Source organism: Prunus mume, linkage group LG1 (assembly GCF_029339155.1).
Source record: "Prunus mume cultivar Tortuosa linkage group LG1, ASM2933915v1, whole genome shotgun sequence".
NCBI classification, from domain to species: Eukaryota; Viridiplantae; Streptophyta; class Magnoliopsida; order Rosales; family Rosaceae; genus Prunus; species Prunus mume.
Window position 1 is genome coordinate 19,479,184 of NC_142698.1, and position 27,318 is coordinate 19,506,501.

The 27,318-nt window shown below is 37.5% G+C and overlaps 5 protein-coding genes and 1 pseudogene across 5 annotated transcripts; 5 read left to right on the plus strand and 1 right to left on the minus strand.

Annotated features, from left to right (window-relative positions):
* Positions 1-229: 229 nt before the first annotated feature.
* On the minus strand, positions 230-892 carry LOC107880545 (E2F transcription factor-like E2FE pseudogene; annotated as a pseudogene).
* A 3,137-nt stretch (positions 893-4,029) lies between these two features.
* LOC103318728 (uncharacterized) lies at positions 4,030-5,149 on the plus strand. The gene has a single exon (XM_008220147.2). It carries the CDS (start codon positions 4,161-4,163, stop codon positions 4,833-4,835), a length of 675 nt encoding a protein of 224 aa, XP_008218369.2. The 5' UTR covers positions 4,030-4,160; the 3' UTR covers positions 4,836-5,149.
* A 2,322-nt stretch (positions 5,150-7,471) lies between these two features.
* Positions 7,472-9,910, plus strand: LOC103318729 (GDSL esterase/lipase At5g33370-like). Its single transcript, XM_008220148.3, has 5 exons — positions 7,472-7,776; positions 7,859-7,986; positions 8,118-8,360; positions 8,994-9,246; positions 9,470-9,910. The coding sequence occupies exons 1-5, from the start codon at positions 7,542-7,544 to the stop codon at positions 9,700-9,702; spliced, it is 1,092 nt and encodes a 363-aa protein (XP_008218370.1). The 5' UTR covers positions 7,472-7,541; the 3' UTR covers positions 9,703-9,910.
* A 2,657-nt stretch (positions 9,911-12,567) lies between these two features.
* LOC103318730 (GDSL esterase/lipase LTL1-like) lies at positions 12,568-14,420 on the plus strand. Its single transcript, XM_008220149.2, is given in 6 exon segments — positions 12,568-12,921; positions 13,018-13,145; positions 13,251-13,493; positions 13,599-13,745; positions 13,747-13,852; positions 13,944-14,420. Coding segments are annotated over 6 exon segments (1,107 nt in total). The 5' UTR covers positions 12,568-12,671; the 3' UTR covers positions 14,177-14,420.
* A 1,848-nt stretch (positions 14,421-16,268) lies between these two features.
* Positions 16,269-17,707, plus strand: LOC107880546 (uncharacterized). The gene is made up of 3 exons (XM_089042810.1): positions 16,269-16,576; positions 16,654-16,812; positions 16,964-17,707. Exons 1-3 carry the CDS (start codon positions 16,550-16,552, stop codon positions 17,255-17,257), a joined length of 480 nt encoding a protein of 159 aa, XP_088898936.1. The 5' UTR covers positions 16,269-16,549; the 3' UTR covers positions 17,258-17,707.
* A 2,321-nt stretch (positions 17,708-20,028) lies between these two features.
* Positions 20,029-27,040, plus strand: PTAC3 (plastid transcriptionally active 3). Its single transcript, XM_008220150.3, has 13 exons — positions 20,029-20,533; positions 20,644-20,815; positions 20,905-21,122; positions 21,458-21,521; positions 21,918-21,990; positions 22,261-22,338; positions 22,602-22,759; positions 23,836-24,004; positions 24,565-25,027; positions 25,135-25,581; positions 25,687-25,890; positions 26,221-26,354; positions 26,594-27,040. The coding sequence occupies exons 1-13, from the start codon at positions 20,168-20,170 to the stop codon at positions 26,739-26,741; spliced, it is 2,694 nt and encodes an 897-aa protein (XP_008218372.2). The 5' UTR covers positions 20,029-20,167; the 3' UTR covers positions 26,742-27,040.
* Positions 27,041-27,318: the final 278 nt, after the last annotated feature.

Sequence of the window (27,318 nt, forward strand, 5' to 3'; positions counted from 1 at the left end):
TCCTCCATCCCCCACCCCAAGGAGAGGGTTGATGGGTATCTAGGTGGGCCGCTTCCTTTGTCCGTCTCCTTAGTGGGAGGATGGATCACTTTCCATCACCTTTTGGGTTTTTGGCTGCACTGAAGATCGCTCCTCATACAGGTTTCAATTTCATGTACCTAGCTAAGTCATGCCTGGCTGATGAAGAAATAGAGAGGCCATTCTTTTTTGTCAGCAAAGAAATTTGGGGCTAGGAAGAGATTTGGGTGGGTTGCCTTTGTTTTTGTGCATCCAACTCCTCACCAATAGAAGATTCCATCTTGCCCCTCTTAGAAATGACGTTTGTGATATATGTACCAATTTATTTAAAAGGCTCTTTTCAATAAAAAACTCGTTTGGAACCAAATTCTCCTCTTTCCCTCTCAATCCCAACCACTTAAATGCAAGTTTCCTCGTATCTGCTGTGTGGGTCTTCTCAATGAGATTCATGGAGGACAAAACATTTGCAATATCATAAATCAGCCTTACTTTAGTTCTCATCGTTAATGCACTATGTGCATCCCCAAGCATAACTTGGTAACATCATCAAGCGATATCATTTCTTCAGTGGAGCAGACAAAGAGCTTCACAAAATTCTGCGTAAGAAGCGCCATAGACTTTTCCCTTATATTATCTGTTTTTGGTCAGCTGGAGGTTGAGGTTTGACAGTAGGGTTGGACTTGTCGTTCAGTTGACTCCCACATCTCTCTTCATCATCCTCATCATTTGAAACCTTTGCATCATTATTGGCAACAAAGTTAATGCAATTCTCTCTCAAACCCTCTTCCTTGAGCTCTTGTAATGCGTTACAGATTGCCCCAAATCCTTTCCAAGAATACTGGTTATTTGGTTGATGAAGAAATAGAGAGGCCATTTTTTAAATTTTTGTGTGAAAATACATTTTTGCCCATGCCAAGTAGGGCTTGTTATTGTCATGTCATCATTTTTAATGGAAAAGTTGACGGAGATGACGGAAAGGACGATTTTTGAAAGTGAAGGCATAATTAAAGTACTACTATAATAATTTAATAATATGATGGACGAAAAGTAAAGTTTGGTCTTAGTCCAAGGACCATTGCTACAATTTTGCCTTATGAAGTACAGCCGTGCAGCTATACTGTTAAAAAATTCAATTTATAGTGTATAGCGGCTATCTTTAAAATTTATATTTATTGCGTATTGACATTCGGCTATCTGTTAATATATTGTATTCAAAAGTATAGCCGCACGACTATACTATAATTTTTTTTATCTATATAGTATAGTCGTGCGATTATACTTTTAAAATATTGTATTTAAGGCATATTGTCATGCTATACTTTTAAAATTTCTATTTATGGAGTCTAGCCGAGCGGCTATACTTCTAAAATTTCTATTTGTAGAGTGTAGTAGGGGTGACATTTTAGACCGAAAAATCGCAAAAACCAACTGATTATTTACCGCAATGAAATTGCGATCGCAGTAAACCGAATCGCATTTGAGGTATGAAGAACCGAACCGCATTTGCGGTATTTGATTTTCAAAACTTGCGGTTACCTGCAAACCGCAAAGTATAGCCAATATATGTTGTTTTATTTGATCTTCTTATAATTAAATGTACTAAACTATGTTGTTTTATTTGTAGATAATATTGATGCTTAAACAACACAATGGGGTTCTTCAAATCCACTCACCACCAACACTTAAGTTTGTAACTTTAGTTTGTAACATTGGTGCATTGCATTTTTCGTTTAGTTTATAACTTTAATTAACTTTGAATTGAATTTTTCTTTTTAGTTGTAACTTTAATTCATTTTGCTTTACATTTTGCTTTTGGTTTGTAACTTTAAAGAATTTGGAATTGGAATACTTGAGAAGTTTAACTTTAATTGGAATGTTTGGAATTGTAACTTTAATTTTTTTTAGGTTGTGAATGCTTGCGAAGTTGAGGAGATTGTGAATTTATATATGCTTGATAAGTTGAGATTGTGTATTTATTTATTTAGGTTGTGAATTTATATTTTTGTGAATGCTTGAGAACTTGCGGTTTTAAACCACTAATTCACGGTAACTGACCGCTTTTTGTGGTTTACCGGTCGGTTTGCGGTTTCAAAAATCACTATATGCAAATAGTCGGTCGGTTTGAGGTTTGAGCAAAAATTGTTACCGAACCGCAACCACCCCTAGAGTATAGCATGAGGCTATACGTTTAAAATATTCTATTTATAACGCATAGATAAATTTTGTTTTTAGTAATTAAATCATATCTTAGCCTTATTTAATTGATTTAATTAGTAATTATATCTTAAATATTACTTCTTTAGTGAATAATTAGTATTAAATATTTTAATTAATTTCATAAATTAGATTACTTGATAAATACTAATATTTTTTTTTAAATGTCTTTAATAAAATATTTAAATAAATCACAAAGTAAATAATAATTAAAACATGACAACTAATTAAAGTAATTAAAAAGAGAAATCCAGATTATGCTATTTAAAGGGTATAGCCACATTATTAGACGTTTAAAATATTATATTTAAAGAGTATAGCCGCGCAACCATATGTTTAAAATTTTCTATTTATAGAGTTAGTCGCGCAGCTATACTACCACTTATTAAAATCTACGTCAAGGCATACTCAAGTGTAGGGTTAGGTCCGGTTATATCGTACTAACTATATATTGAGATAGAAACCCTAATCATAAAACCCCAAGTGCAGTTACGTAAGTATTCAAGCCTAATCAAGTCATAAGTGCCCCATAGTTGACTTATGGCTAGGGTTCGAGGCTTGAGAAATATTTTGGAGCAAGTTCAGAAGCAGGGTTTTTAATTCGAGACTTGGATTTACCCAAATTAATTTTGTATAAAATAAATAATTACTATTTATTGAGTAATTTATGAAATCAGTAAAATATTTAAATATTCACCAAAGAAACAATAATTAAAATATAATTACTAATTAAAGTAATTAAAAAAGACTAAGATATTACTTAATTACATATATTAAATTAAAGAAGTTGGCCCAAAAACAAAAGTAAATAAACTAATTTTATACTTTTAAAGCGTATAGCCGTGACTATACTTTTAGAATACTCCATTTAAATAGTATAGCCGGGCGGCTGTATTGTTATAATTACTATTCATGGAGTATAGCTGTACGGCTATACTGTTAAAATATTGTATTTAACGGGTATAGCCGTGCGACTTCTTTACGGTTAATATGTTGTCTTTAAATAGTACAGCCGAGCGGCTATACTGTTAAAATATCTATTTATATAGTATAGCCGTTCGGCTATTCTGTAAAATTGTTTTTAATTATCAAAATTATTTTAACAATAGTTTCAATTAGTTAAAAATCCTTAAAAATTAATTTAGCATTCCAAACCCTAAATCCAAGTCTTCAACTTATCCAAACTTATTCCGAAATCGTTTGCAAGTCTCGAATCTTGATCCTAAACCTATTCTAGAACACTTAGGACTTGCAAATCTCGAATGGTAAAAGAAAAATAAGTTTAAAGAAAATGAAATACACCTCAGCTGACGACCAATTTGTCCCGTTGCCATCTCCCGCGCATGCGACTCCTCTTCCACGACTGAGCTTGCTTACTTCAAGGTTGGATTTATTTTCTTATTTTTTATATATTTTGTTTTATGATATTAATTTATCTTTGTCCAAGGTGGACTTTGGGCTCTAGGATTTGGGATGTGAACTGTAGGCGATCCCAACAAAAATGAAGAGCTACCCATGACGTGACATGTAGTATGTACGTGTGACTCTTTCCGTACGCAGAAATTAAAAGGGAAATCCAATTCATATCGTATATCTTCAAGCTTAAGGAGTTGGTGAAACAATTAGAATTAGGCATTAGGCCAGACGACAGGTGTTCTTTGACCGTTTGACATGTGTTCATTGAGGGTCGTGTGCAACAGCAACAGCCAAGCTATTGTTTTACACATGTCAACAGCCCACTTCTCCTCCTAACTAAGTAGGATGTGCATCTCATGTGCCTCTCAATTTCCCATCAAACACATGCCACAACACAACACTACACTGGGTAGCAGCCACCTGTGGCTCAAAAAATTTATTATAGGTCACTGTGCCAGCCAAATCTTCTTCTTCATCACTTCACCAAACCAAGGCCTTCTTATTGCCTTAACATGGAAAAGGAAGGGAGAAAGGTAGGGAAGAAAGCTACAGCAAGCATGGGGCGCTCAAGAAAAGGGTGCATGAAAGGGAAAGGAGGGCCAGAGAATGCACTGTGCAACTTCAGGGGAGTGAGGCAGAGGACTTGGGGGAAATGGGTGGCTGAGATTCGAGAGCCCAATCGTGGGGTTCGGCTTTGGCTGGGCACTTTCAACACCTCAACAGAGGCAGCTCTTGCTTATGATGAAGCAGCTCGAAAGCTCTACGGTACCTCTGCCAAGCTCAACTTGCCAGATCACAAACCACCATCATCATCACCTGCAAATTCAAGTTGTTCAAGCACTAAGTCCACCTCTGATCAGTATAATATGAAGGGTGGATTTGGGGAATCTATGGAGGGGGGCTCAAGTGGAGATGGTTGTGATAAGTTAGGTGGTGAAGCTTGTTCAGATTCATTAATATTTGCAGGTTGGAGTATTGGAGATGATTTATGGGCGAGTACTACTACTACTGGTGGTGGTGCTAGTGCTAGTACTGGGACTAATAGTCCTGTATTGAGCAGTTGGGCTGGAGTTTGTGGTGAAAAGGATTTCCTAGAGATGAATGACATAGGAGCTGCTGTTATGATGAGGGGAGGAGATGAATTCATAAATTGGGATGCTTTGGGACCTCCATCATCATGGACCTAATAATATTGCTGCTAATAGAGTTTATGAAGGGCCTCATATCATATTGCTGCTAGTAACTTGTACATAGCCTCTAGACCCTTGTAGGAGTGGGAAGCTTTTTTTATATTTATTTTCTGGTTGGGCTCTGTTTTCATCTCTGTCATCTTTCATGTTAGTGGATCTAAAAATAATGCAAGGGTCTATTTATTTTCTTCTTCTTTTTTATTGTCTGCTTCAGGCCCATAGTGTGTGAGCTTTGTATGTAACAGGGGCCTGAAAGTTATATATAATTTGTGCCCCAAAAAGGATGAGGAAAGCCTACATGCGCACTCAAACGAAAACCAAAAGCCCAATATTTTAATCACTTTAATTTTTTATTTTCTGTTTGTTGATTGAAGTGCAGCAGAGGCAGGCACATAGAATTATAAAAAGATTCAACTCTCAGATTTCAGAACAGAATTTGGTAGTCTTTTCCATCATTAATGTCACAATTGTTTTCCCTTGTTGTTGTTGTTGTTGTGTGTTATGTGTTAAAAACAACAATCATTTGCGCGTCCATACCATGCTTTTCCTCTGATAATCAGAACCTGAAGACAGGCACATCTTTCACATTCAAAGAAAGAGTTGTGAGCTGACTGAGTACCAGTGAAAACTGTTAATAATCTCTACCTGGCTTCCAAAAGTTTTAAAAAAATTAATAAATATATACAGCAGATTGGGAACTAGAAAGTTATTATTTACAATCAAGGATATAAATTTTATACTCCTTCGTACTTGGTGGGAATTTAAGAGCCTGAAAAGATTGGTATGGTTATACCACTTTGGGAATTTGTAGGAAATGTCAGTTTCTTGGCCAGTTGGTTGCTTTTCTAATTAAGCCAAGCCACGTGAAGGGTTTTGTTGCAGAAGAAGCTGTGGTCATTGCAGCAGATAATAGTATCACATAGAAGCTTCCCAAACTCTTCAGGAATTTGTTATCATTTACTCGGCTAAGAAAATCGGTTGCAATCTTTGATTCATCAACTGTGACAAGATATTTATTTTGCTGGCATATATAATCTCTAGCCTTTGATCTGCTGCTTCTTCTTCTTCATTAAGAAATAAGCAGCTTTTGTAGGAGCTGACAGATAAGTGCTTTGGCAATTGGCAGTTTAACTTGATAAACACAATGGGGATGCTGCTTTTAGTCCTGTTGTTATTTGAGAGACACTTGAGAGACAGACTGTATCAGATTGATGTTATTGCTAAGAGGCACATAAAAACCCCATTTATGCTCCATCATCATCAATCAATCACACACAGACTCAGTCCTTAATAATTAATCCTGTCAAATGCTGAAACAAATATTTCGTATCCCTCAAAAATCTTAATCAGATGGGGATGGCTCCAAACCCAAATCCTTTTCTTTTTAAAGGAGCCTTCATGTTGTTGGTCACATGAGAAGGATCTGGGGTTAAAAAAAGCTTATTGCTAATGAAGGGTTTTTTCTGTTAGTGAAAAAAGGCATAATATTTTGACATGCACATAATTTTAATGTGCATTGAGGTAGCATATGAAGTGCCTTTTGGAAGTAGTTAGATCACACCCCACCTTATTTATTTTGGTCACATGGCTTATTAATCTGTTGCCTTTTGTCTGTCCCCCCTCCCTCTCTTACCAATATGCGGCATTCCCTCTTTAAAGACTAGGCTATAAACATGCATCACACTTGCCGTATATTGCTGGGATGGGAATTGAGAGGGCTGACTCATTATATCTGTTAAACTAATTATATTTCTGCGCATGGCAAATTGCATGCAATCTATAAAACCTACCAACCAAACATTGAAGCATTAGATAAATAAATAAGTTTAAAGAGTTTAAATCGTCTCCCATGAGTTTAGGCATGCGATATATTCCATGATTTAAGGGGGTCAAATGGGTATGAACTTATGATGACCTTCACCAGATGAGAGCTCAGCCTTTAAACCACGAAAAGAGAAAAATGCAGAACAAGAAAGAGAGAGAAAATAAAAATGGTCTGACAATATTTTTAGTTCCTCTTAAACTGAAAGCTGAAAGAATTCTACAATCATTATATATGCTTCAAAATTTTATTTTATTTTACATGGATTTAACTGAAAAAAATCTGTATCACCGTCACTCCGCCTGAAAGAAAAAGATGGTTTATTAAAGCTGTAAGAAGTAGGTGGAAACCTAGCAAGCAAGGATTGACTGCAAAGTTGAAAAGTCTAACCCAAAATTCAATCGCTCAATCTTTTTTTCACTGTGTGTAACATCATGGTGTTGAAAAGTAAGTATTATATTCAACCAAATAATGCAGTATTTAACCAAATAAGTATTATATTTGTCAGCTTTACCAAAATAAGCAACACAAGAATGAATGCAGTGCAAAGTAAGTCGGCAATGTCTCACAACTAGAGGTCATAGTGGATATACAACTTACTGGCTAGTGGCTGCTCAAATAATTCCCCGTTTTTTCTACTGGAACTACCAGAGCTACTAGCTTTTGTTAATGGTGGTGGTCCTATGCTTTATTCTGCTGGTGGTAGAGCACGCCATTAATATGGTGCCAAACAATGAAAGCAGGAGCAATATATAAAGCAAGCAAGCTCTTATTCACTTACCAGTGGAATAAAACTAGAGTACTTTGAGTGAGAACAACAGATAGAGCTAGTTGGTTGTGAGATTTCTTAAAGAGTTAGAGCCATTTCATTTCATCTCATCATGCATAGCATTTTTGCTTCTTGGGTAATTATCCTAGGCCTGCTCGGTGCTTGTGCTAGCCGTCGAGCTGAGGCACGGGCATTCTTCGTTTTCGGAGATTCTCTGGTGGACAATGGCAACAATGACTACTTGGCCACCACTGCCCGGGCAGACTCTTACCCTTATGGCATAGATTATCCAACTCACAGACCCACCGGCCGTTTTTCTAATGGCCTTAACATACCAGACATTATCAGTAAGGCTCTTACTTTTTTGTCTTTTTTGGTTTTTTGGTAGTGATTATATGCTGTAACATATTTGCAATATGTATTTTTCAGGTGAGCAACTTGGCTCAGAGCCCACATTGCCCTACTTGAGCCCTCAACTCACTGGACAAAACCTACTTGTCGGTGCCAACTTTGCTTCTGCTGGGATTGGAATTCTCAACGACACTGGCATCCAGTTTGTAAGTCCTCTTTTTAACCCTCTTATAGCAATGTCAATTAAAGTATACATTCTATTTAGTTTTAGTTTTTTCACATTGCCATAAATAATGAAGAAGAAGAGTATCTAATTAGCAATGTCCAAAATTGGCAGCTCAATATAATCCGAATCTACAAGCAATTGGAATATTTCGAGCAATACCAGACAAGGGTGGCTGCCCTAGTTGGACCTGAACAAACTCAACGACTTGTTAACCAAGCACTTGTTCTTATTACTCTTGGTGGCAATGATTTTGTCAACAACTACTACTTGGTGCCCTTCTCTGCTAGATCTCGCCAATTTTCTCTGCCAGACTATGTTGTGTACCTCATTTCTGAATATCGCAAAGTTCTAGCGGTAACTATTGTGCTACTTCCTTTTTATGAAAAATTCTTAAGTGTCACATGTTGTGTACACTCTTGAGTTTGTCTCTCACAGTTAACTAAATCATGTGACGAGATTGATAAACTCAAGAGAGAGTGTATACAATCAGAAATTCTCTCCATTTTTCCCATTTTCATTATTTCTGTTATTGATGCACTCACTATATACGCAAGGTGTTACAGTAACACCAACCATACGCACACACACATATAGAGAATTGGTGTAGGATAGTCAAGGAGTAATGTTGATGTGACCCAAGGCAACCAGGGAGTTATTGGAAGATATGCTTGGTTGGTGAGACCAGCAAGTATTATGACATTTTCATTAATGCCTTTGCCCAAATGCACTTATGACCACTATCTGCCTACATTAATGTTGTTTAGGAGACAAATTTATTAGCAGAGAATTTTCAACTTTGTTAAGACCTAACAATCTTTATCAATCAAGTTAAAACATTTCCTCATATCATTTGTGGATGATTTGAAGTATGTTATGCATCATGCATGTCGTTAAAATATTGAAATTCCGCACGTGATTAATTTGAAGCTCAATTAGAACAATGCATGCTTTAATGTAATGTAATGTTTTTGTCTTTTCACAATGCAGAGGCTATATGAATTAGGAGCTCGGAGGGTTTTGGTGACAGGAACAGGACCACTAGGGTGTGTTCCTGCAGAGTTGGCTCAGCACAGCAGAGCCGGTGAATGCTCGGTTGAGCTGGAGCGAGCTGCATCTTTGTTCAACCCACAACTCGTCCAAATGATCAATGGTCTCAACAGCCAGATTGGCTCAGATGTCTTTGTTGCTGCAAATGCATATGAAATGCACATGGATTTTATCGCTGACCCTCAAGCTTATGGTACGTCCAAATAATGAACTGGCAAACTGATAAGCACAAAGTGGGTTGGTTGGGCCAAGACAGTATGCAAGTTCAATATCCATCTCCGTACATTAGACATTAGATATTAGAATAGTTTAGAATATGATTACCGAAAAAAAAAAACAAACAAAACTGGGAAAATTAAAAAGAAAATTACAAAGATACCTTGAACTGAACATGATCTGGTGTTACTTTTTTGCAGGATTTGTGACTTCAAAGATAGCATGCTGTGGGCAAGGGCCCTACAATGGGATTGGGCTATGCACAGTTGTGTCCAACTTGTGCCCAAACAGAGATTTGTACGCGTTTTGGGATCCATTCCATCCTTCTGAGAAGGCCAACAGAATCATTGCGCAGCAAATCCTGACAGGGTCCAACAAGTACATGAACCCAATGAATCTCAGTACTATTTTGGCGTTGGACTCTAGGACCTAGACCTACAACTTAAAGTCTAGAAAGTTACTAGAACAACTACGAGGGGTTTATTATTGAACTCTTATCATCATTTCATCAACCAATCTGCCTTCATAAGTGAAGTGATTATATTATTATTATTATTGTTTTGCCTTGTGTCATTAAAAACTCTAGTGTGTATTAGTGTAAGTTGGTTTGCCTATTTAATTCCAAGCTTGAAATTTAGTTTTGTCTGGGTTTCTTTGTTCTCTATCTCTCTCATTCTCTTCTCATCTTCGTTATTAACCATTGAGGGCCCAAGACATAAGCTTCGTGTCAAGCATTTCAGGCCCAATAATAAAGGGCGCAAGTAAAGTAAAAATGTTGGCGTTGGGCCATGCAGAGCAAGTAAAGTAAAGTAAAGTAAAGTAAAGCTACGCAAACGCATGAGATGGGGCAGATCTAAATTGGCCCAAGCTTTGATGTGTGAAACATGGGGAGCTTTTACAATGAGGAGTTAAAGTGAGGAGGTTATTTGAGGAGACCGATCCGACCGTCAAAACATTTAAAATATTTAAGTCCCATGATTTCTTTACATTTGTTGATGGTGAGATTTGACCTCCTCAAATAACCTCCTCACTTTAAGCCCTCATTATAGCCTTTCCGGTGAAACATGTTACTGGCAATGGCAAATCTTCTGCTCAACACACTGAGCCCACTTGTTTTAAAAAATGAAAATAAAAATTAAACTTTAATTAAACTTTTAAAATTGGCAAAGTACAAATTGTTTGAATTTGTTTCCTCTAGTCAAATGACAAACGTAGCCCCACGTAGAACTAGAGTGGCACAAATGCACACATTATTCCAGTCAAGTAATTGTATAGAAATGTACTATTGTTTTTATTGATTATTTTTCCCATCATCACAATATATATGCAAGCAATAATAAATAAGACGGGCCATAATTGTATTGCATAATTCAGAGTTGAGACAGCTGTGCAACTTGAAGGCTTGATGAAGCTCTCAATGTAAAGTGAAATAAGCAAAAGAAAATTAAAGGAAAGCAAAGCTCGGGGAGGGAGGGAGGACTAGACCAGATCGATTCAGACAGGTACATATGAACACTTAAGAAGAAATAAATTGCTCTGGTCCAACAAGGGACAGATGTCAGTTTGATATGAACTCATCGATCTCTTCAATGCCATTAACTTAGCCTCCAAATGGGATGCAGCATATGCTCCATTGTTCCTTTTCCAAACTAGCTACTCTCAGCATTTGACCTATTTAAAAAAATAACCTAATCGTAGCAAAGACGAAGAGAAGAAGACAACAAATTGATTCAAAAATATTGCTGCATTTGCAAATTAATCTCATCTGATTCCCTTGTTGTTAATGTTGGTCTTGGCACAATGGCATTTGAAGACAGTTAGTGCTAGGGTGCTGCTATAGTATAGGTAGGTGGTGTGGTGAAGGGCATGAGCTTCACGAAAATGCTAGCCAGGGCATCACTCACTCACTGGTCAGAAATTAAAGAGCCTCAAAAGTAGGTTTTGAGAGAGAGAGAAAAAGAGATGAATGCTTCATAAACTTGACAAGCCCTCGGGAAAGCTAAGGCCTTGTTGGTTAGTTGAACCGTTTCTTCAGCCAAAGTTAATTTGTACGAACCATATTGCTGTATGGTAGTTGGTATTGTAATAAAGGCTGTCTTTTACTATTATGTGTGTTGGTATTATGTGTGTGTTTCATTTCATGTTACTCTCGAGTGCTCCAATAATGCTGAGGAGAAAGTCACATCTCAAGTCAATTAGCAAAGCTTTTGCTTTTAATACTATTTTTTTTTCTCATTCAGAATGATTAGCATTTAGCAGCAGATGATTTAAAAGCTGTGATGTGAGAGTCGGTGGCTCGCAATTAAACCTCTACGAGCTTTATTGGCTTTGGCTGGATAATAATTGCACGTTTTTATGGCAATTAGTTTGTAAGGTGCGTCAAGAAATGAAGTCATTTTTATGTTGAATTGGATCACATGCCTGCTGCTGTTGTCGGTAACTTTTTTCTGAATCACATTCCTAAACTTTATAGCTAATGAGTTAGCTTCATAAATAAATGGCTAACATCTTCAAGCGCATAAGTGATTAGCCAACCAAGGGTCTTCACAATCAATCATTTACTGGCGTCAAATTTTGAACTGTGTCATTAATTTATGATGAAGTTGGTCATTGTCAAAAGCTAAGGTTTAAGAAGGAAAGTCATTCAAGAGCATGGAAAATCTAGTCACAAACTACTACCTACCCCATTTACTAGCGTGTAAAATTGGCTGTCATATGTTTAATTTGCAATTAGGTGGTCACTACTGGTGTTTCCAAATAAGAACGAATTATCTGCAGGCTAATTTGATCTCATCCAGCACTGGATCTTTAGGCCAAGGTTGAAAAAGTAATAACAGCTGTAAAACTGGGTTCCGATTCGACTTAATGTTTAACCGATACATCAAATTGCCTCATAAACTTTCAAATTTTGACTCTGGTTTTAGTAAATCTGCTCTGCATAAAACAGAGGTTGTATGGATCATAGATCCAAGAGGGCTCCATCCTGACCTAACTGACACCTACACTTGAATTTTGTTCACTTTTGACTTTTGACTTCTGACATGGCAGTAAACTGGAAAGGCAAATTCGTGACCAAATTTACAAAAGCTTGGCCGAAAAACCACTTTCAATACATGACGAGCACAAAGTAGATCTTTCAAAGGCGCGCATTGGTCATCAAATATCAAGCGTCGCCCGCCACAGCTACTTATGGCATTGCCATAATCGCAACTACCCAGACTGGGTTGTTTTTGTACGAAGTGGGCCCTGTTTTGCCCCAGTTGACAAGTATCCCGACCTATATAACACCCCATGCTCTATCAAACTTCCACATTACCAAGCTCTTCAGCATCATTGTTCAATCATAGACAATATATAGTCTTTTTGTTCTGTTTTGTTACTTTCAAAACCAACGACGCCTCCATGGCATCGGCTAGTTCTTTGGCTTTGGGTTCATTGGCCATCTTTGGTCTGGCCATGGCATTGGGAACTTTGAGCTCCCAAGCTGAGGGTCGGGCCTTTTTTGTGTTTGGAGACTCACTTGTTGACAATGGCAACAACAATTACTTAGCCACCACAGCTCGCGCTGACGCTCCTCCTTATGGCATTGACTATCCAACTCGTCGACCCACTGGCCGTTTCTCCAATGGCTTCAACATCCCTGATTTTATCAGTTGGGTTTTCTTCCAATCCTGTTTTTCTTTGTACACATATCTGTTTTATTTATTTATTAAACTGACTTAAGATGTGTGTATGAATATATTTACAGGCCAGCAAATTGGTGCAGAATCCACATTGCCATATTTGAGTCCAGAGCTCACTGGACAGAAGCTACTAGTTGGTGCCAACTTTGCCTCTGCTGGCATTGGCATCCTCAATGACACTGGAATTCAGTTTGTCAGTTCTAATTACTTTTATGTAGTCTCAGTTTCCGAATGCTAGTTAGCTTTCATTGAGGTACTTAATTAAACTAATCATGTATGTTATGTGAAATTTTGGCAGGTAAACATAATAAGAATGTCCAGGCAATTGGAATACTTTCAACAATACCAGCAAAGGGTGAGTGCCCTCATCGGAGCTCAACGCACCAAGCAGCTTGTGAATGGAGCACTTGTCCTCCTCACCGTCGGCGGCAACGACTTTGTGAACAACTACTATCTGGTGCCTTTCTCTGCAAGATCACGCCAGTATGATCTCCCGGATTATGTCAAACTTCTCATGTCCGAGCTCAAAAAACTTCTCTTGGTAGCCAACTCCTAATTTCATCTTGTAACTTGTTGGGCAAGTCACACATCACTTTTAATGTCACCACAAAATTAATTAATTTAATGGTGTTGTGTGGTTTTTCAGAGAATGTATGACCTCGGAACACGAAGAGTTCTGGTGACAGGTACCGGGCCGCTAGGCTGCGTGCCGGCAGAATTGGCGCAGCGAAGCAGGAACGGCGAGTGTTCAGCTGAGCTGCAAAGAGCCGCGTCTTTGTACAACCCTCAACTTCGTTCAGTTGCTAAAATCACTCAACAGCCAACTTGGTTCTGACGTCTTCATTGCTGCCAACACACAGCAGACGCGAAACGATTTCATAAGCAACCCTCAAGCATTTGGTAAATATTCATGATCATGGGGGCTAATCTAATAATATTAATTGTTAATAAGAAATGATTTTGATTGAATTATAATTTTTTTTGGACACAGGGTTTTCTACATCAAAGATTGCATGCTGTGGACAGGGACCGTACAATGGGTTAGGATTGTGCACGGTGGCCTCAAACTTGTGCCCAAACAGAGACCGATACGCTTTTTGGGATGCATTTCACCCATCAGAAAAGGCAAACAAACTGATCGTTCAGAACATTTTGACAGGGTCCACCAAGTACATGAACCCCATGAATCTCAGCACCATCTTAGCTTTGGATTCGAGGACCTAAACGACGTCTTAATTTGTCGTTCCATGCCATCCATTTGAATTGGAACTATATAATTTATGAGTGTATTTCAAGATCATTGATACTAGATCTATATATGTTAAATGCTACCAAATGTTTGTGCGTGCTGGAATTTCAAGTGATTAAAACCGATGGAGCTTTCGAGTTTCCTTGTTTATAGTTTGTAATGGTTGATGGGCATGTACCAATGAGCCTTTATTCATTGGTTTTTAAACTTGTGTGATCTCATCTTGGTGTTATTTCTAGCTATTTTATTTCCTCCTAGTTGCGTTTGTTTTAATTTTCACTTGTTTATTTAGCTAACCCGTCCCTCACTATCAATAATATATCAATATATCAATATTATAAAAGAATTAATTTTGGGTTGATATTAGATTATTAATTTAGTTTATCATTTGTATATATATATGTTTTGAAAAAAATAAAAATCTTGAGATAACTAAGTAGAAGGTGGTTCTGCTGTCGAATATAAATGCAGGTGTGGTTTAGTCAATGTTAGGAGGTGACAATTCAAATTAGTTTCCGACTTAGCTGGTAAATGAACGTCTCAAAATCCTTGACCTCTCAATTGTTTTATATTTTCTTGTATCTTCTTTCTCAATCCCTTTTCCTATCTTTTTTGGTCGTAAAAGTCCCCTCTCCTATCGGGTAAAAGAATTAAGAAGAAACAAAAAGAGGGTTTACATATAAAAAGAGTCTTTCCAATATGTAAACCCTCTATTTTATATAATTTAAATATAAAGCTATTGGAAAGACTAAAATACCCTTAAAAATGGATGGAAAATTGGATGATATTAAAGTCAGGTGACACATCATGGATTTTGAGAACTTAAGGTGACATTTTGCTTAAATTTTTTTTAAAGTGACAAATTGAAACTAACGTATAAGTTCATGTGACATTTCTACAATTATCCCAAAATCCAATTAGATGTTGCTTTCTTGGCTTAGACGTGCTTATCCTTATTAAAAACAAGGAAATATTATCATTATTAACATGCTATTTTTAATAGGATTGGGAATTTGATTTGCAACTGAACTGGATCACCAAAGGATTTGGAGTTAGGACTTTGCCTCTTACCTACCTACGTACAAGTTACAACTACTACAAAGTAGAGGTGAGGTGCGCTTCTTGCTCTTTGCTTTGCAACACCATATATATACAAAGACAAAACCCCTACCGCAGTCCTACATGATGAGACAGATTCATAACATGGAAAATCCATTACCAGATGTAACCAAGGAAACAGTCCAACACAAGGTATAATATTATTACCTACCTATGAGACAGATTCACGTGAATAGTGTCAGCCTTTGCATTTGTGGTTCCACCCATGAGAGCTAAAGTCTAGGGCAAGTCTAAGGCAAATACTATTCATATGAGATATGAGGAGATGAATTTGTATATAGTTTTTTGTGTGGGAAGTAAAGAATATGCCTAGATATTTATTTAAAAAAATTCTGAAATTTTTGGTTTTTTATTTATTTATTTATTATATTTTTTGGGATTGTTGACGTCATTATGACGTCGGCATTGCATCACTTGCAGCAGCTCGGGCTGAATTTGCCCTTGGGCCTGCCGGCTGGTGGAACCCACCATGAAACCAGGCTGCATCTGCTGCTGGAGGTGTCTTAGGCTCGCCAGGGCAGCCTTTCCCCCGTTTGGGTATGGCGCTGGCGATGCTCTTAGAGGCCTCACACCGGAGTTAAGACACAAGAAAAGCCGTAGATATGTCGATTGGGTGAGTCGTGTAATGGAACAACATAAAGGTCCAAAAATGAAACGATTCAGTGATCGTCGTTTCACTACTTCCATTGACAGATGGATTCAAATTGCAATGACAAAGGGAGTTGAAATACTAGAGTTGGAGTTTTTTTTAGGAGACGGGGTCATTGACAAAGGTCACTATGCTTTTCCTTACAAAGTATTAGGTCTTGAAAAAGTACCCAATTTTTTTGGACACAATTTTATTGGTTTTAAGTCGCTCAAAGTAGTTAATTTCAAACATGTTGATGTGGCTGAAGAAATTCTCGAGTACTTGTTGTCTAACTGTCCAGGTCTTGAACAGTTGAGTGTATGCTTCCTCAAATTTGGCAAATCTAAGAGTTGTTGGTTCATCATCGGCTGCGTTGAAGTACCTAGCGATAAAACATTGTTGTCGCCTCAAAAGCATTCAGATTCGTGAAGCAGCAAACCTTGTTTCCTTTATTTACCATGGAGGTTCGGTAAGCTTGCTTCTCAGTGATGTACCATTGCTCACTGAAGTATCCACTGAAGAGGCTGACTGGGGTGTTGATTCGATAAGGGTTGTGTTCCCTCAACTTTCATGCTGTATTCTTTCTCGGCTAGAGATTCTCATGTTGGATATCACCCCAATGACACTGGTTAGTATATCTAGCTAGTCATGAACATGTGGTTTTTCTTCTTCTTTTCTTTTCTTAACTACTCCTTTGGGTTTCAGGACCACGATGATTTTGGCCCACTTCAGAATCATGCATTTCCTATATTAGCAAATCTCAAGCAATTGGAATTAATAGTTGAAGCAGATTATTGCTTGTCTCTTCATCACTTAAGTTCTTTCATGAAGGTATCTCCTTACTTGCAGAAACTTGTATTGAAGGTATATATAACAAAATTAATTTGGTATTTGTGTATGTGCATTTTCAGTGGTTTTGTCAAACTTCTATTCATTCCGTTGCCAATTGTACCAATTGTGAAGGAAGGAAAAAAAAAGTGTAAACAGAAACTCAATTGTTCTTCCCTTGGTGCAGATGAATTTCGTAACATGGAGGCGACCAAAAGTAAAGACAGTTGCCAAATGCCCCCATCCTTACCTCAGGGTAGTAGAAATAGTCGGGTATTGTGGTCGTGCATGTGCAGCTAAACATGTCATGTACCTAACGAAGAATGCTGTTTCACTGGAGAAAATTGTTATTGATCCTGTTCTCAACCATTCAACAGATAAGAGAGTTGAAGAAGTAAAAGTTGAAGTGTTTGCAAAATATCATGCTATGCAACATATTAAAAACAAAGTGCCATCTACAATTGAATTTGTATGTATTTAGTAGTTGCAGTGCAACAGAGACCAATATGCTTTCTGTGAATTTCAAGCTGTATAGGTATGTTTGCGTCAGGGTTCATCATTGGGCAGGCCTAAATTTTTGGGCTCGATTCGGGCTTGGTGGGCCTTTTAAAAAAAAAGAAAAAAAAAGGTAAATGTCTTGTCTTTTTACTTTAATTTATTTTTATATTATTCAATTTACTTAAGTTTATAATGTAAATAAAGAAATACCCCCCATTCAGATTCAATTAAAAATACTAGAAAATCAAATTCCCAACAAAGTATAAGATACAATTTATACCAATATTAATACATCAATAAGTCAATGTAAACTTTATACTAATCTATATTATTGTGCATCAAAATTTAACTACATATCGGACTACTCACTTGAAGTCACTTCGCCCAGCGGGCCAAATGATGACCTCTAGTTTGCGTGTACTGGAATGTATGGTACTTAAAATTGATCCAGTTTTCGAGTTACTTGTAGTTTGTAATGAGTGATGGGCAAGTATTGAGCAGAGGCTCCATCTAACTCTCAATCCTTGAAACTTTTTTTTTTCTTTTCCATTTTTCATAAACAAATTCAAAGCTTACTGCTTTAAACATATGCACTTACAAGTTGCGATAATATTTACCATTGAGTCTTTGATCATTGGTTTTAACTTGATCAAATTTGTTGATCTTGGTTTATTTCTAGCTATTTAAACGTGTTGGTGTAGGTGGTTTAATATTGACGCAGATTATCGTTGGCTTCTTCATCAATTAAATTCTTTGATCAAGGCATCTCCTTACTTGCAGAGACTTGCATTGAAGGTATAGACAGAGATATTTATTAGCAGCACTTAGCAGATTACATAAATACAGAAAAGTAAAAACATACTGAATAAAGAAAAGTATAGGCATACAGAAAGCAAAAAGGTTAAACTTTGTCTTCTTGGTTCTTATTAAATTTCTCCCTTGGTGCAGCTGCAATTTCAAACATGGAAGTGCGATGGAAAATTAAAGAAAGCTGCCATTTGCCCCCATCATTACCTCAAGGTAGTAGAAATAGTAGGGTACCGTGGTCGAAGACTTGCTGTTACACAAGTCATGCACTTAATAAAGAGTGCTGTTGCACTGGAGAAAATTGTTATTGATCCTGTTCGGCGTTGGTTGTATCCTAAGGGAATGGAAAGGGTACTTGCAGAAGTCGAGAAGGAAGTGAAGGCAAGAGATCATGCTGTGCAACATATTAAACACAAAGTGCCTTCAACAATCGAATTTGCATGCCTCTAGTGAGTGCAGTGCTTCAAGTATCTAAATATTGTGTTGGTATTATTGGTTGCAGATGATGATGACTCATCAATGAATATTATTATATGTCTGATCAATATTTTGGCATTGGGAACTATCAATATTTTTAGCATTGCTCCTCAGTTTAGCAGAGGGTCAAGCCTTCTTTGTTTTTGGTGACTGATTCTCCAACTCGACGAGCCACGTGCCGTTTTGCTCTGTTTTGCTCTCCTTTCCTCTGTTTGCTCTGCTTTGCCTTCTGCTTGTCAGCCAAAATGGTGACTGCAACTGCTGATCCAAATACTCCACACACATGGATAGACAACTGAGCTACTTCCATGAATACCAGCAAAGAGTGCAAGTTCTAATCGGAAGTGAGGAGACCAAAGGACTCATTAGCCAAGTATTTGTCTTATCATTCTCGGCGGCAATGATTTTGTTAACAACTAAGACTCGAGGTCGAGGTCCTCCTCCCCTGCTCAATCTTGCCACCACCCCTTTCCATATTTTATCAAGCTTATCATCTCTGAGTACAGGACGAATGGGATGTGCTCCTGCAGATTTAGCTGCAAGAAGCACAAATAGTAGATGCTCAGCTGAACTTGAACATGCGGCTGACTTGTACAACCCATAGCTCAATCAAATGTTGGCAAAATAACAAAATCGGCAAAGATGTCTTCATCTCTGTAAAGAAGAAAAAAAAATGCAGATGAATTTTATCAGCAACCCCCAAGCATTTGGTATATATAACTGATTACCGCCTTAATTATTATTATTATTTTGGATTTAATTTTTCTAGCTAAACTATGTTGTTTAATGAAAAATAAAACTTTTCTCATTTTACCTAAACACTTTCGCATGTTTACTTTCATGTTAACTTGTTGTATAATGCGCCAAACATAATTCTATCAAAGGATTTAGAACATAGGAAAGTGTTGTATAGTTAGGGGCGGAGCTAGGATTTTATATTTGAGGAGACCAAAATGTTAAACACAAAAAGTTTAGTTGTATATCTTTTTGACCTGTTGAGTAAACTATTGCCTACAAAAGCACTAAATTGAAATGAATGGTTTTCTTTCATAAATGTAGTATGATTTTACTATTATATTCATATTAAAATACAATTTTGACAAGTATTGATTTGTGTGAGGGGGCATAGGCTTAAATATAGCAATTTTTCTTTGCATTTGTTATATACATTCGAAGGGGTTAAATAAATTTTGGGAGAGGGAGGGGGGAAAAGGCCACCCCTAATAGCTAAGTTGTACCTTTCTTTTTAATGTTAGAAGATATTTCACGTTCGATATATTTATTAATTGAATAATTTCAAAGTCATAATGTAAATTATTTGACATTTACATGGCACAATTGCCAACCTTTCTTTATTTAACTGGATTGAGGTTAACAAAGTTATTTAAAAAAAAAAAAAAGTTGAAAAAAATAAGACTAAGGAAAAAAAAACTCAAAAACAGTAAAACCCATTGAAAACAATTAAAAAACAGTTAAACCCCTTTGAAAAATAAGATAAGAAAACAGTTAAACCCTCTCCCGCTCAGCCGCTATTCAATCCCTTGGCCTGTACAGAAAAGCACCCGCCTTAATACCCACCTTATCCACAGTCGCATGCACTCCAATCCAAATGTCCACTCTCCTCCTCCCCTCCATCAATTCATTCCCCACCTTCCCCTGCAAATTCAAATGCCCAAACGACACCGTTTCTGCCGTCGTACGCGCGTCAGCGGTCTCAGCCCCTGAGAAGCGAACCCGAAGGAAGCGGAGGCAGACCAAGGGCGACGATGATTCCTCGTCTCCTTCTTCCTCAGCCGCCGAGAAGAGCCTCCGCTTCACCTTCATGGAGGAGCTCATGGGTCGAGCTCGAAATCGCGACGCCAATGGAGTCTCTGATGTGATTTACGACATGGTTGCTGCTGGCCTCACCCCCGGCCCTCGCTCCTTTCACGGCTTGATCGTCGCTCACGCTCTCAACGGCGACACCGAGGCTGCGGTCTGTACATTTTTTTTTCTTGTTCAGCATTGGATTTTCATTTTCATTTTCCTTAATTTCTTAAGATATTGTTATTTCTTTTTTCTTTTTTTTTGCTATATGAACGTTAGATGCAATCATTGAGAAGGGAGTTGAGTTCGGGGCTTCGTCCTCTCCACGAAACCTTCATTGCTCTGATTCGGCTGTTCGGTTCCAAGGGTCGTGCTACGAGGGGCCTAGAAATTCTTGCGGCCATGGAGAAATTACACTATGACATTCGCCGAGCTTGGCTTCTTCTTGTTGGTACAAACAAATCATGATAATAAGTTGCACATTATTTATTATCTGTTCCTTAAAATGTGAGGATTTCTTATCTGAGTTTGTGTGAGCAGAGGAGCTCGTTCGGACCCGCCATTTGGAAGATGCCAACAAAGTGTTCTTGAAGGGAGCCAAAGGTGGCCTCAGAGCTACTGATGAGGTCTATGATCTTCTTATAGTTGAAGATTGTAAAGTTGGGGATCATTCTAATGCCTTAGATATTGCCTATGAAATGGAGGCCGCTGGCCGGATGGCAACAACTTTTCATTTCAATTGTCTTCTTAGCGTGCAGGTGGCCTTTCCTGAAATTTTTTTGTGAACTTGTTTTGTTGCTTACTTTATCTGAACATAATATCGATTTAGGGGTTGTTATTGGATTAATATCATCTTTAAAACTTTTCAAATAAAAAAGGAAGACAAAGGGCAGGGTAACACGAGTGATTCGAAAGTAGACAAATCTCTGATGTTGTAGTTCTACATTCGAAAGTTATACGCAGAATTTGAAATTAGAATAGGGTTGAAATCTGCATGTTGTAGCAGTTGGCTAAAATTTCCACATTTTGCTAGTGAGTTACTGCAAGCATCTTTAGCCAGTCTGATGAAAATTTTCCCCTTTAAATGCTATAGGCTACTTGCGGAATTCCTGAAATAGCGTTTTCTACGTTTGAGAACATGGAGTACGGAGGAGAAGGTTCGTATATATTTGTTTGAAATTTGTTGTTGGTGCTTGTATAAGTCTTACTTATGATTAAGCTTTCATAAGAACTTGTGCTAAAATTATTCAAATTTGACTTTATGCCTGCTTAATGGTATTCCTAGCCTTATCGAAGTTCCTTTCCTGGCTGGCTTGCGACAATATTTGTTTGTATTGAAGTACTAATTTAACTTTTGGACCATGGTAACATATATGTATTTTGGTTATTCTGGTTTCAGCATGACATGTGGTTTATTATAATTTTGTATTATGAAATTGAGTTGTATATTGCTGGCTGCAGAGTTATTTATGTTTGTTCAAGTTTAATACTTCTCAGAAGCCTTTGTTTTCTGTTCTTCAGGGTTTATACTTATAGTTTTCTTGACAAAACAGAATACATGAAACCTGATACTGAGACATATAATTGGGTGATCCAAGCATATACCAGAGCTGAATCATATGACAGGTAGTTTATGTAGCCATAAGTAATTCCTGCTATGTTTCTTTATGAGGTATGAATCCTTATAACCTTTAGCAACCTGTAGGAGGCAATCTTAGTTCTCAAGTTTTGTGTTTTCAATTTTCTGGGTCGTCAGCTTTGCATGATAATTATATTTATGGAATTTTGACAACTTCTTAAGTTGTTTTGAGTTCAAGATTATGACATTGCCATGAGGCGCTTTATGGACCCTTTTAATCTTATGAACCCTCCTTGGGGTTTCAATTTGACATGTAGAGTGCAAGATGTTGCTGAGTTACTTGGCATGATGGTTGAAGACCACAAGCGTTTGCAGCCTAATATGAAAACCCATGCGTAAGCATCTTTTTGTTTGCTTATTTAATTATGTAAAAGTTAGTAGTCCATGCAGACCATCAACTTTATCAAATGTTGAGCTTTGGCTGCCAACATTGTAGCTTTTTTTTAGTTCTTTTTCCCCTCAATTGTCTCTTTTTCAATGTGGCTTGGGGCAGAGACAATCTTGAGTTCAACCAACATCTTGTGTTACATTGTATCATACTTCTTTCATTTTTGCTTTTCTTTTCTTTTGAAATATGTTGTTGTGCCTTGATGTTCAGATTGTTAGTTGAGTGCTTTACCAAGTATTGTGTAGTTCGAGAGGCAATACGGCATTTTCGTGCCCTCAAAACTTTTGAAGGGGGAACAAAAGCTTTACATAATGACGGAAACTTTGGGGACCCTCTGTCTTTGTATCTGCGAGCTTTATGTCGAGAAGGTATACAGTATAATATGTTTCATTGATTCTTCTTAACAAGAGTAATCTCATTTCTTCACACTCCGAATAATGGTTAGAGATTTCAGCAGCAGTTTTATTGCTATATGTTGTCTGCACTTAGTAATATGCAACCAAGGTTTTCGTAAAATTGTACCTTGAAAGTTTTGAATTTCAGGGAGTAGAAGTTGATAGGCAATCTACATGCTTAAGCTGAGGTATCACAGGAACTAAACTATCTTATATAATAACTCCTTCGTAGATGTATGCTTTATGCCTTTCTTGGACTAGGAAGTCATTGCCTAAACTCTATTCAAGCTGCTAAGGCAGTGCCTTATTAATTCGTATACATGATTTCCTACGTTGTTGTCAATTATTTAATCTCACAGTAGGCGGCTGCGGTTTAAAATTGTTGATGTGTCCAAAGCAATGCTGCTCCGGCATATCTGTTGTTTTGATGTAGCCTATAAACTGTTCAAGAGTAAACAAGCTAACAGACCATATTGGTAGCCCCAGTTGGCTTCTATGATCAATATCAGATCTAATTTCTCTATTTTGTGGCATTGACAAGATGTTGGGCTTAGTTTATTTATATATACAATATTGTAGGTTTTAGGAGTTGGATATGGTCTGTTGTTGTTTCTCATCAATCTTATTTTATCTTCTCAAGACAGTGGGTCCATTTTAATCCTTTCAGAGGTTTTAGCTTGTTTATAGTAGTTTCTTGTTTGGAATTTGATGTCCTACTTGGATTAGTAGTAGAGTTTCTTTGCAACTCTTTCGTTCTTATGCCAAACAATTTTAGGAGAATATAACATAAGCTATTGAGCTTTCTTTATGGATCATGTGATGCATGAGGAATTCAGAAGTATAAGAATAATGAAAAATCTGTGCTCCTGATGTTGGATCCTAGCTTTTCTGATTCACACTGTTCACTTGCAGTCACAGTAATATATCATATATTGTTGCATGTTAGGTTTATTAAAAATTTGTTAGCTTTTTTGACCTACATTATGGATCTTTCATTCTTAGTCTTGAATAGAACTTATTGACTTGATTAATGTTGTGTTTGTCTTTAGGAAGAATACTTGAGTTGTTAGAAGCTTTAGAAGCTATGGCCGAAGACAACCAAACAATTCCACCACGAGCCATGATTTTGAGCAGAAAGTACCGGACACTGGTGAGCTCATGGATTGAACCTTTGCAAGAGGAAGCTGAGCTTGGACATGAGATTGATTACATGGCCAGGTGGGTGTCTCTGTGTGTGTTAATAGATACAACACCTGATGCAAGCCTTTTCCTTCATCTTGTTCTACACCTTAAGAAAATAATGAGTTAAGGAGGGGACTGTAGATCCCATTGCTCCTTCCCTCCCACCTCCTTTTTGTTTTTTTGTTTTTAATATAAAAATTATTTAATATTTTATAATAAATCTACTATAGTTTCAACTGGTAAAAGTGCTTTTCTTAATTATTATTTTTAATTTCTCTTTCAATTTCATAGTACGTGTAATTAGGGCAGAACACATACTCTGCGGGTATTTTTCGTTTACCCGAGTTTAAGCATATGTGAGGCAACCCTACCTCTACTTTAGAAATTAACAAATAAATAAAGAACAGAGATGAGAGATTTCAAATGCGAGACCCTTTTCATAAAAGAATCAGGACCTTCAATAGCTTTGATATATTAGACTACTAACGGACACCCAAAAGATTAAATGCAGTGGGTCAACCATGCATATGAAGATAACAAAGACATCTCAGTATTAACTTCTTGTCGTGTTGTTGACTGATTTGTACATGAATCAGGTACATTGCAGAGGGTGGGCTTACTGGTGAGCGTAAGCGATGGGTGCCTCGAAGAGGGAAAACTCCACTAGATCCTGATGTTGAGGGGTTTATATACTCAAATCCTATGGAAACCTCATTCAAGCAAAGATGTCTTGATGATTGGAAGGTACACCATAGAAAGCTTTTGAGAACGTTACAGAATGAAGGAGTTGCAGCTTTAGGGGATGCATCTGAATCGGATTATATTAGAGTGGAGATGAGGTTAAGGAAAATTATAAAGGGCCCTGACCAGAATGTTTTAAAGCCCAAAGCTGCTAGTAAGATGGTAGTATCTGAGTTGAAGGAAGAACTAGAAGCACAAGGTCTGCCAACTGATGGTACCAGAAATGTTCTTTACCAGCGTGTCCAAAAAGCAAGGAGGATAAATCGTTCTCGTGGCCGACCACTCTGGGTTCCTCCTGTGGAGGAGGAGGAAGAAGAGGTTATTTATTTATCTAATTTATTTTTTCTTGCTTGGGTTTCTTCTGTAGGGCACTTGAATCTTCACTTTATACTGATAAAATCAAATTGAATGCGTTTCTGTTACAGGTTGATGAAGAGATCGATGAACTAATCTCACGTATCAAGCTCGAAGAAGGAAATACAGAGTTTTGGAAGCGGCGTTTCCTTGGAGAAGGCGTCAGTAGTGATCAAGAAAAGGCTGTAGATGTTTCGGATAGTGCGACTGTTGTAGATGTTGCAAAAGAGGTTGAAAACGGCGAGGCTGAAGCTGATGATGACGACGACGGTGATAATGATGATGATGACGACAATGACGATGATGATGATGATGAGGAGGAGGAGGAGGAGGAGGAGGTAGAGGTGGAGGTAGAGGTAGAACAAGCTGAGAGACAAGATGTAGAAAGGGTTAAGGAAAAGGAAATTGAAGCTAAGAAGCCTCTTCAAATGATTGGAGTACAACTGTTGAAAGATTCTGACCAAACAAGTACGACATCTAAAAAGTCAAGGAGAAGAAGGTCTCGAGTTTCAGCTGAGGTATGACATTATAGTTACTTTTGTTTTACATTATTTTTCCAGGAGGTATGAAGGATATGGCCAAATCCATCAACTTAAAGTTTCAATGTTTGTTTATGGATGCAGGATGACAATGATGATGACTGGTTTCCTTTAGATATATTTGAGGCATTTAAGGAGCTGAGGAATAGGAAAGTTTTTGATGTATCTGACATGTATACACTAGCTGATGCTTGGGGTTGGACATGGGAGAGAGAATTGAAGAACAGACCTCCTCGAAGATGGTCACAGGACTGGGAAGTTGAGTTGGCAATTAAAGTTATGCTGAAGGCAAGTTCTTATCTTTATAGTCCATTCTTCACTTGCAATGCTAGTTTTCTCCACAAATGCTGATCCTTAAAACATAAACTTTAACAATAAACTTTAGATTCCTAGACGTTAATGAAATATATGTTTTTTGGGACTGCTTTTCATGTGAAGACCATTTGGAGAACTAAGGGGCTGTCATAACTCGTTAATGACTAAAGCAATGGCCAAAGGAATGATGACCATTTCATTTTCATTTTGGTTGAATGATGACCATTTCGTTATGCTTGGGCAAAAGCATATACATCTATATTTACTTTTCCTATTTGAAAGAGACACTGGACTTCATTTCAGGTAATAGAATTGGGTGGAACACCCACGATTGGGGATTGTGCCGTGATATTGCGTGCAGCCATAAGGGCTCCTCTGCCGTCAGCTTTCTTGAAGATCTTACAGACTACACATACTCTTGGTTATGTATTTGGCAGGTAAGACCATGTTTCGTAATTTGATTAAGATAAAAGCGAAAACATGCCTGCTTAAATATGACTCATTAGATAGGCCAACAAACAAGAGAAGCATGCATAGTTTGATCCATAAATCCATGTGATGTACCAGCTGCCCCATCCTTATAAACACATCCATGATCCATCCACACAAATAATGCTTGCCAGAGCTGATGGAGGTCTTATTTGTTCACATCTCATTTTGTTGTGATTTATTGCAGTCCCCTTTACGATGAAATCATCTCGTTGTGTCTTGATCTCGGGGAGGTAGATGCAGCCGTTGCAATTGTTGCAGACATGGAGACTACTGGAATCACAGTCCCAGACGAGACCTTGGACAGGGTGATATCTGCTCGGCGGACCACCTGATACCGCTCTTAATGCTAGTGCCTTGCATGGGTTCAAATTCACAGTTTTGCCCTGCTGTGTAATTAGTAATCACAACTAAATTTTGCCCACTTAGTGGTAGTGCCCTCATTTACTATTAGCTTCAAAGATAGATTTAATTTTCTTAGTGCAAGCAAAGGACATATATGATTAACGCTTGACCCTAAAGCAAACTAAAGAGAATGGACTTGAGAGGAAAAAAGGCAAATCGTCTCATCATGTTACGATGTATCACCATCTGAAGCAATCAATAAATTGATGTATCACCAGCTGCGTTATCATTCCGTTAGCCTTTTGAATGGATGGTGATCCATTCATTTATTATTCGAATTTAAAAGCTCTTCCAATATCATATGGAAGAAAATTAAGCAAGTTAATATGTTTCTTTTTCTCCAAAACAAAAACGGAAATGTGGGTTTACTTAATTGCACCAATGTGACATGATTATGTACTCAAAAAATTCAGGGAATAAATTACAAAAAACAACAGAAATTATATAAGGTTGTTTTAGCCGTTGATTAAAAAAAAGAAAAGAAGAAAAAGCAGAGAAAAACAGAAA

Bases quoted from the DNA above. Each gene is read 5' to 3' on its own strand.
- LOC107880546 (XM_089042810.1), top strand. From the start codon at position 16,550: ATGTTGGATATCACCCCAATGACACTG. The intron at 16,577-16,653 runs GTTAGTATATCT...TTTGGGTTTCAG, and splicing joins ATATCACCCCAATGACACTG to GACCACGATGATTTTGGCCC. The intron at 16,813-16,963 runs GTATATATAACA...CCCTTGGTGCAG, and splicing joins TGCAGAAACTTGTATTGAAG to ATGAATTTCGTAACATGGAG.
- LOC103318728 (XM_008220147.2), top strand. From the start codon at position 4,161: ATGGAAAAGGAAGGGAGAAAGGTAGGGAAGAAAGCTACAGCAAGCATG.
- LOC103318729 (XM_008220148.3), top strand. From the start codon at position 7,542: ATGCATAGCATTTTTGCTTCTTGGGTAATTATCCTAGGCCTGCTCGGT. The intron at 7,987-8,117 runs GTAAGTCCTCTT...CAAAATTGGCAG, and splicing joins ACGACACTGGCATCCAGTTT to CTCAATATAATCCGAATCTA. The intron at 8,361-8,993 runs GTAACTATTGTG...TTCACAATGCAG, and splicing joins AATATCGCAAAGTTCTAGCG to AGGCTATATGAATTAGGAGC.
- PTAC3 (XM_008220150.3), top strand. From the start codon at position 20,168: ATGTCCACTCTCCTCCTCCCCTCCATCAATTCATTCCCCACCTTCCCC. The intron at 22,339-22,601 runs GTAAGCATCTTT...CTTGATGTTCAG, and splicing joins CCTAATATGAAAACCCATGC to ATTGTTAGTTGAGTGCTTTA. The intron at 25,582-25,686 runs GTATGACATTAT...TTATGGATGCAG, and splicing joins GGTCTCGAGTTTCAGCTGAG to GATGACAATGATGATGACTG.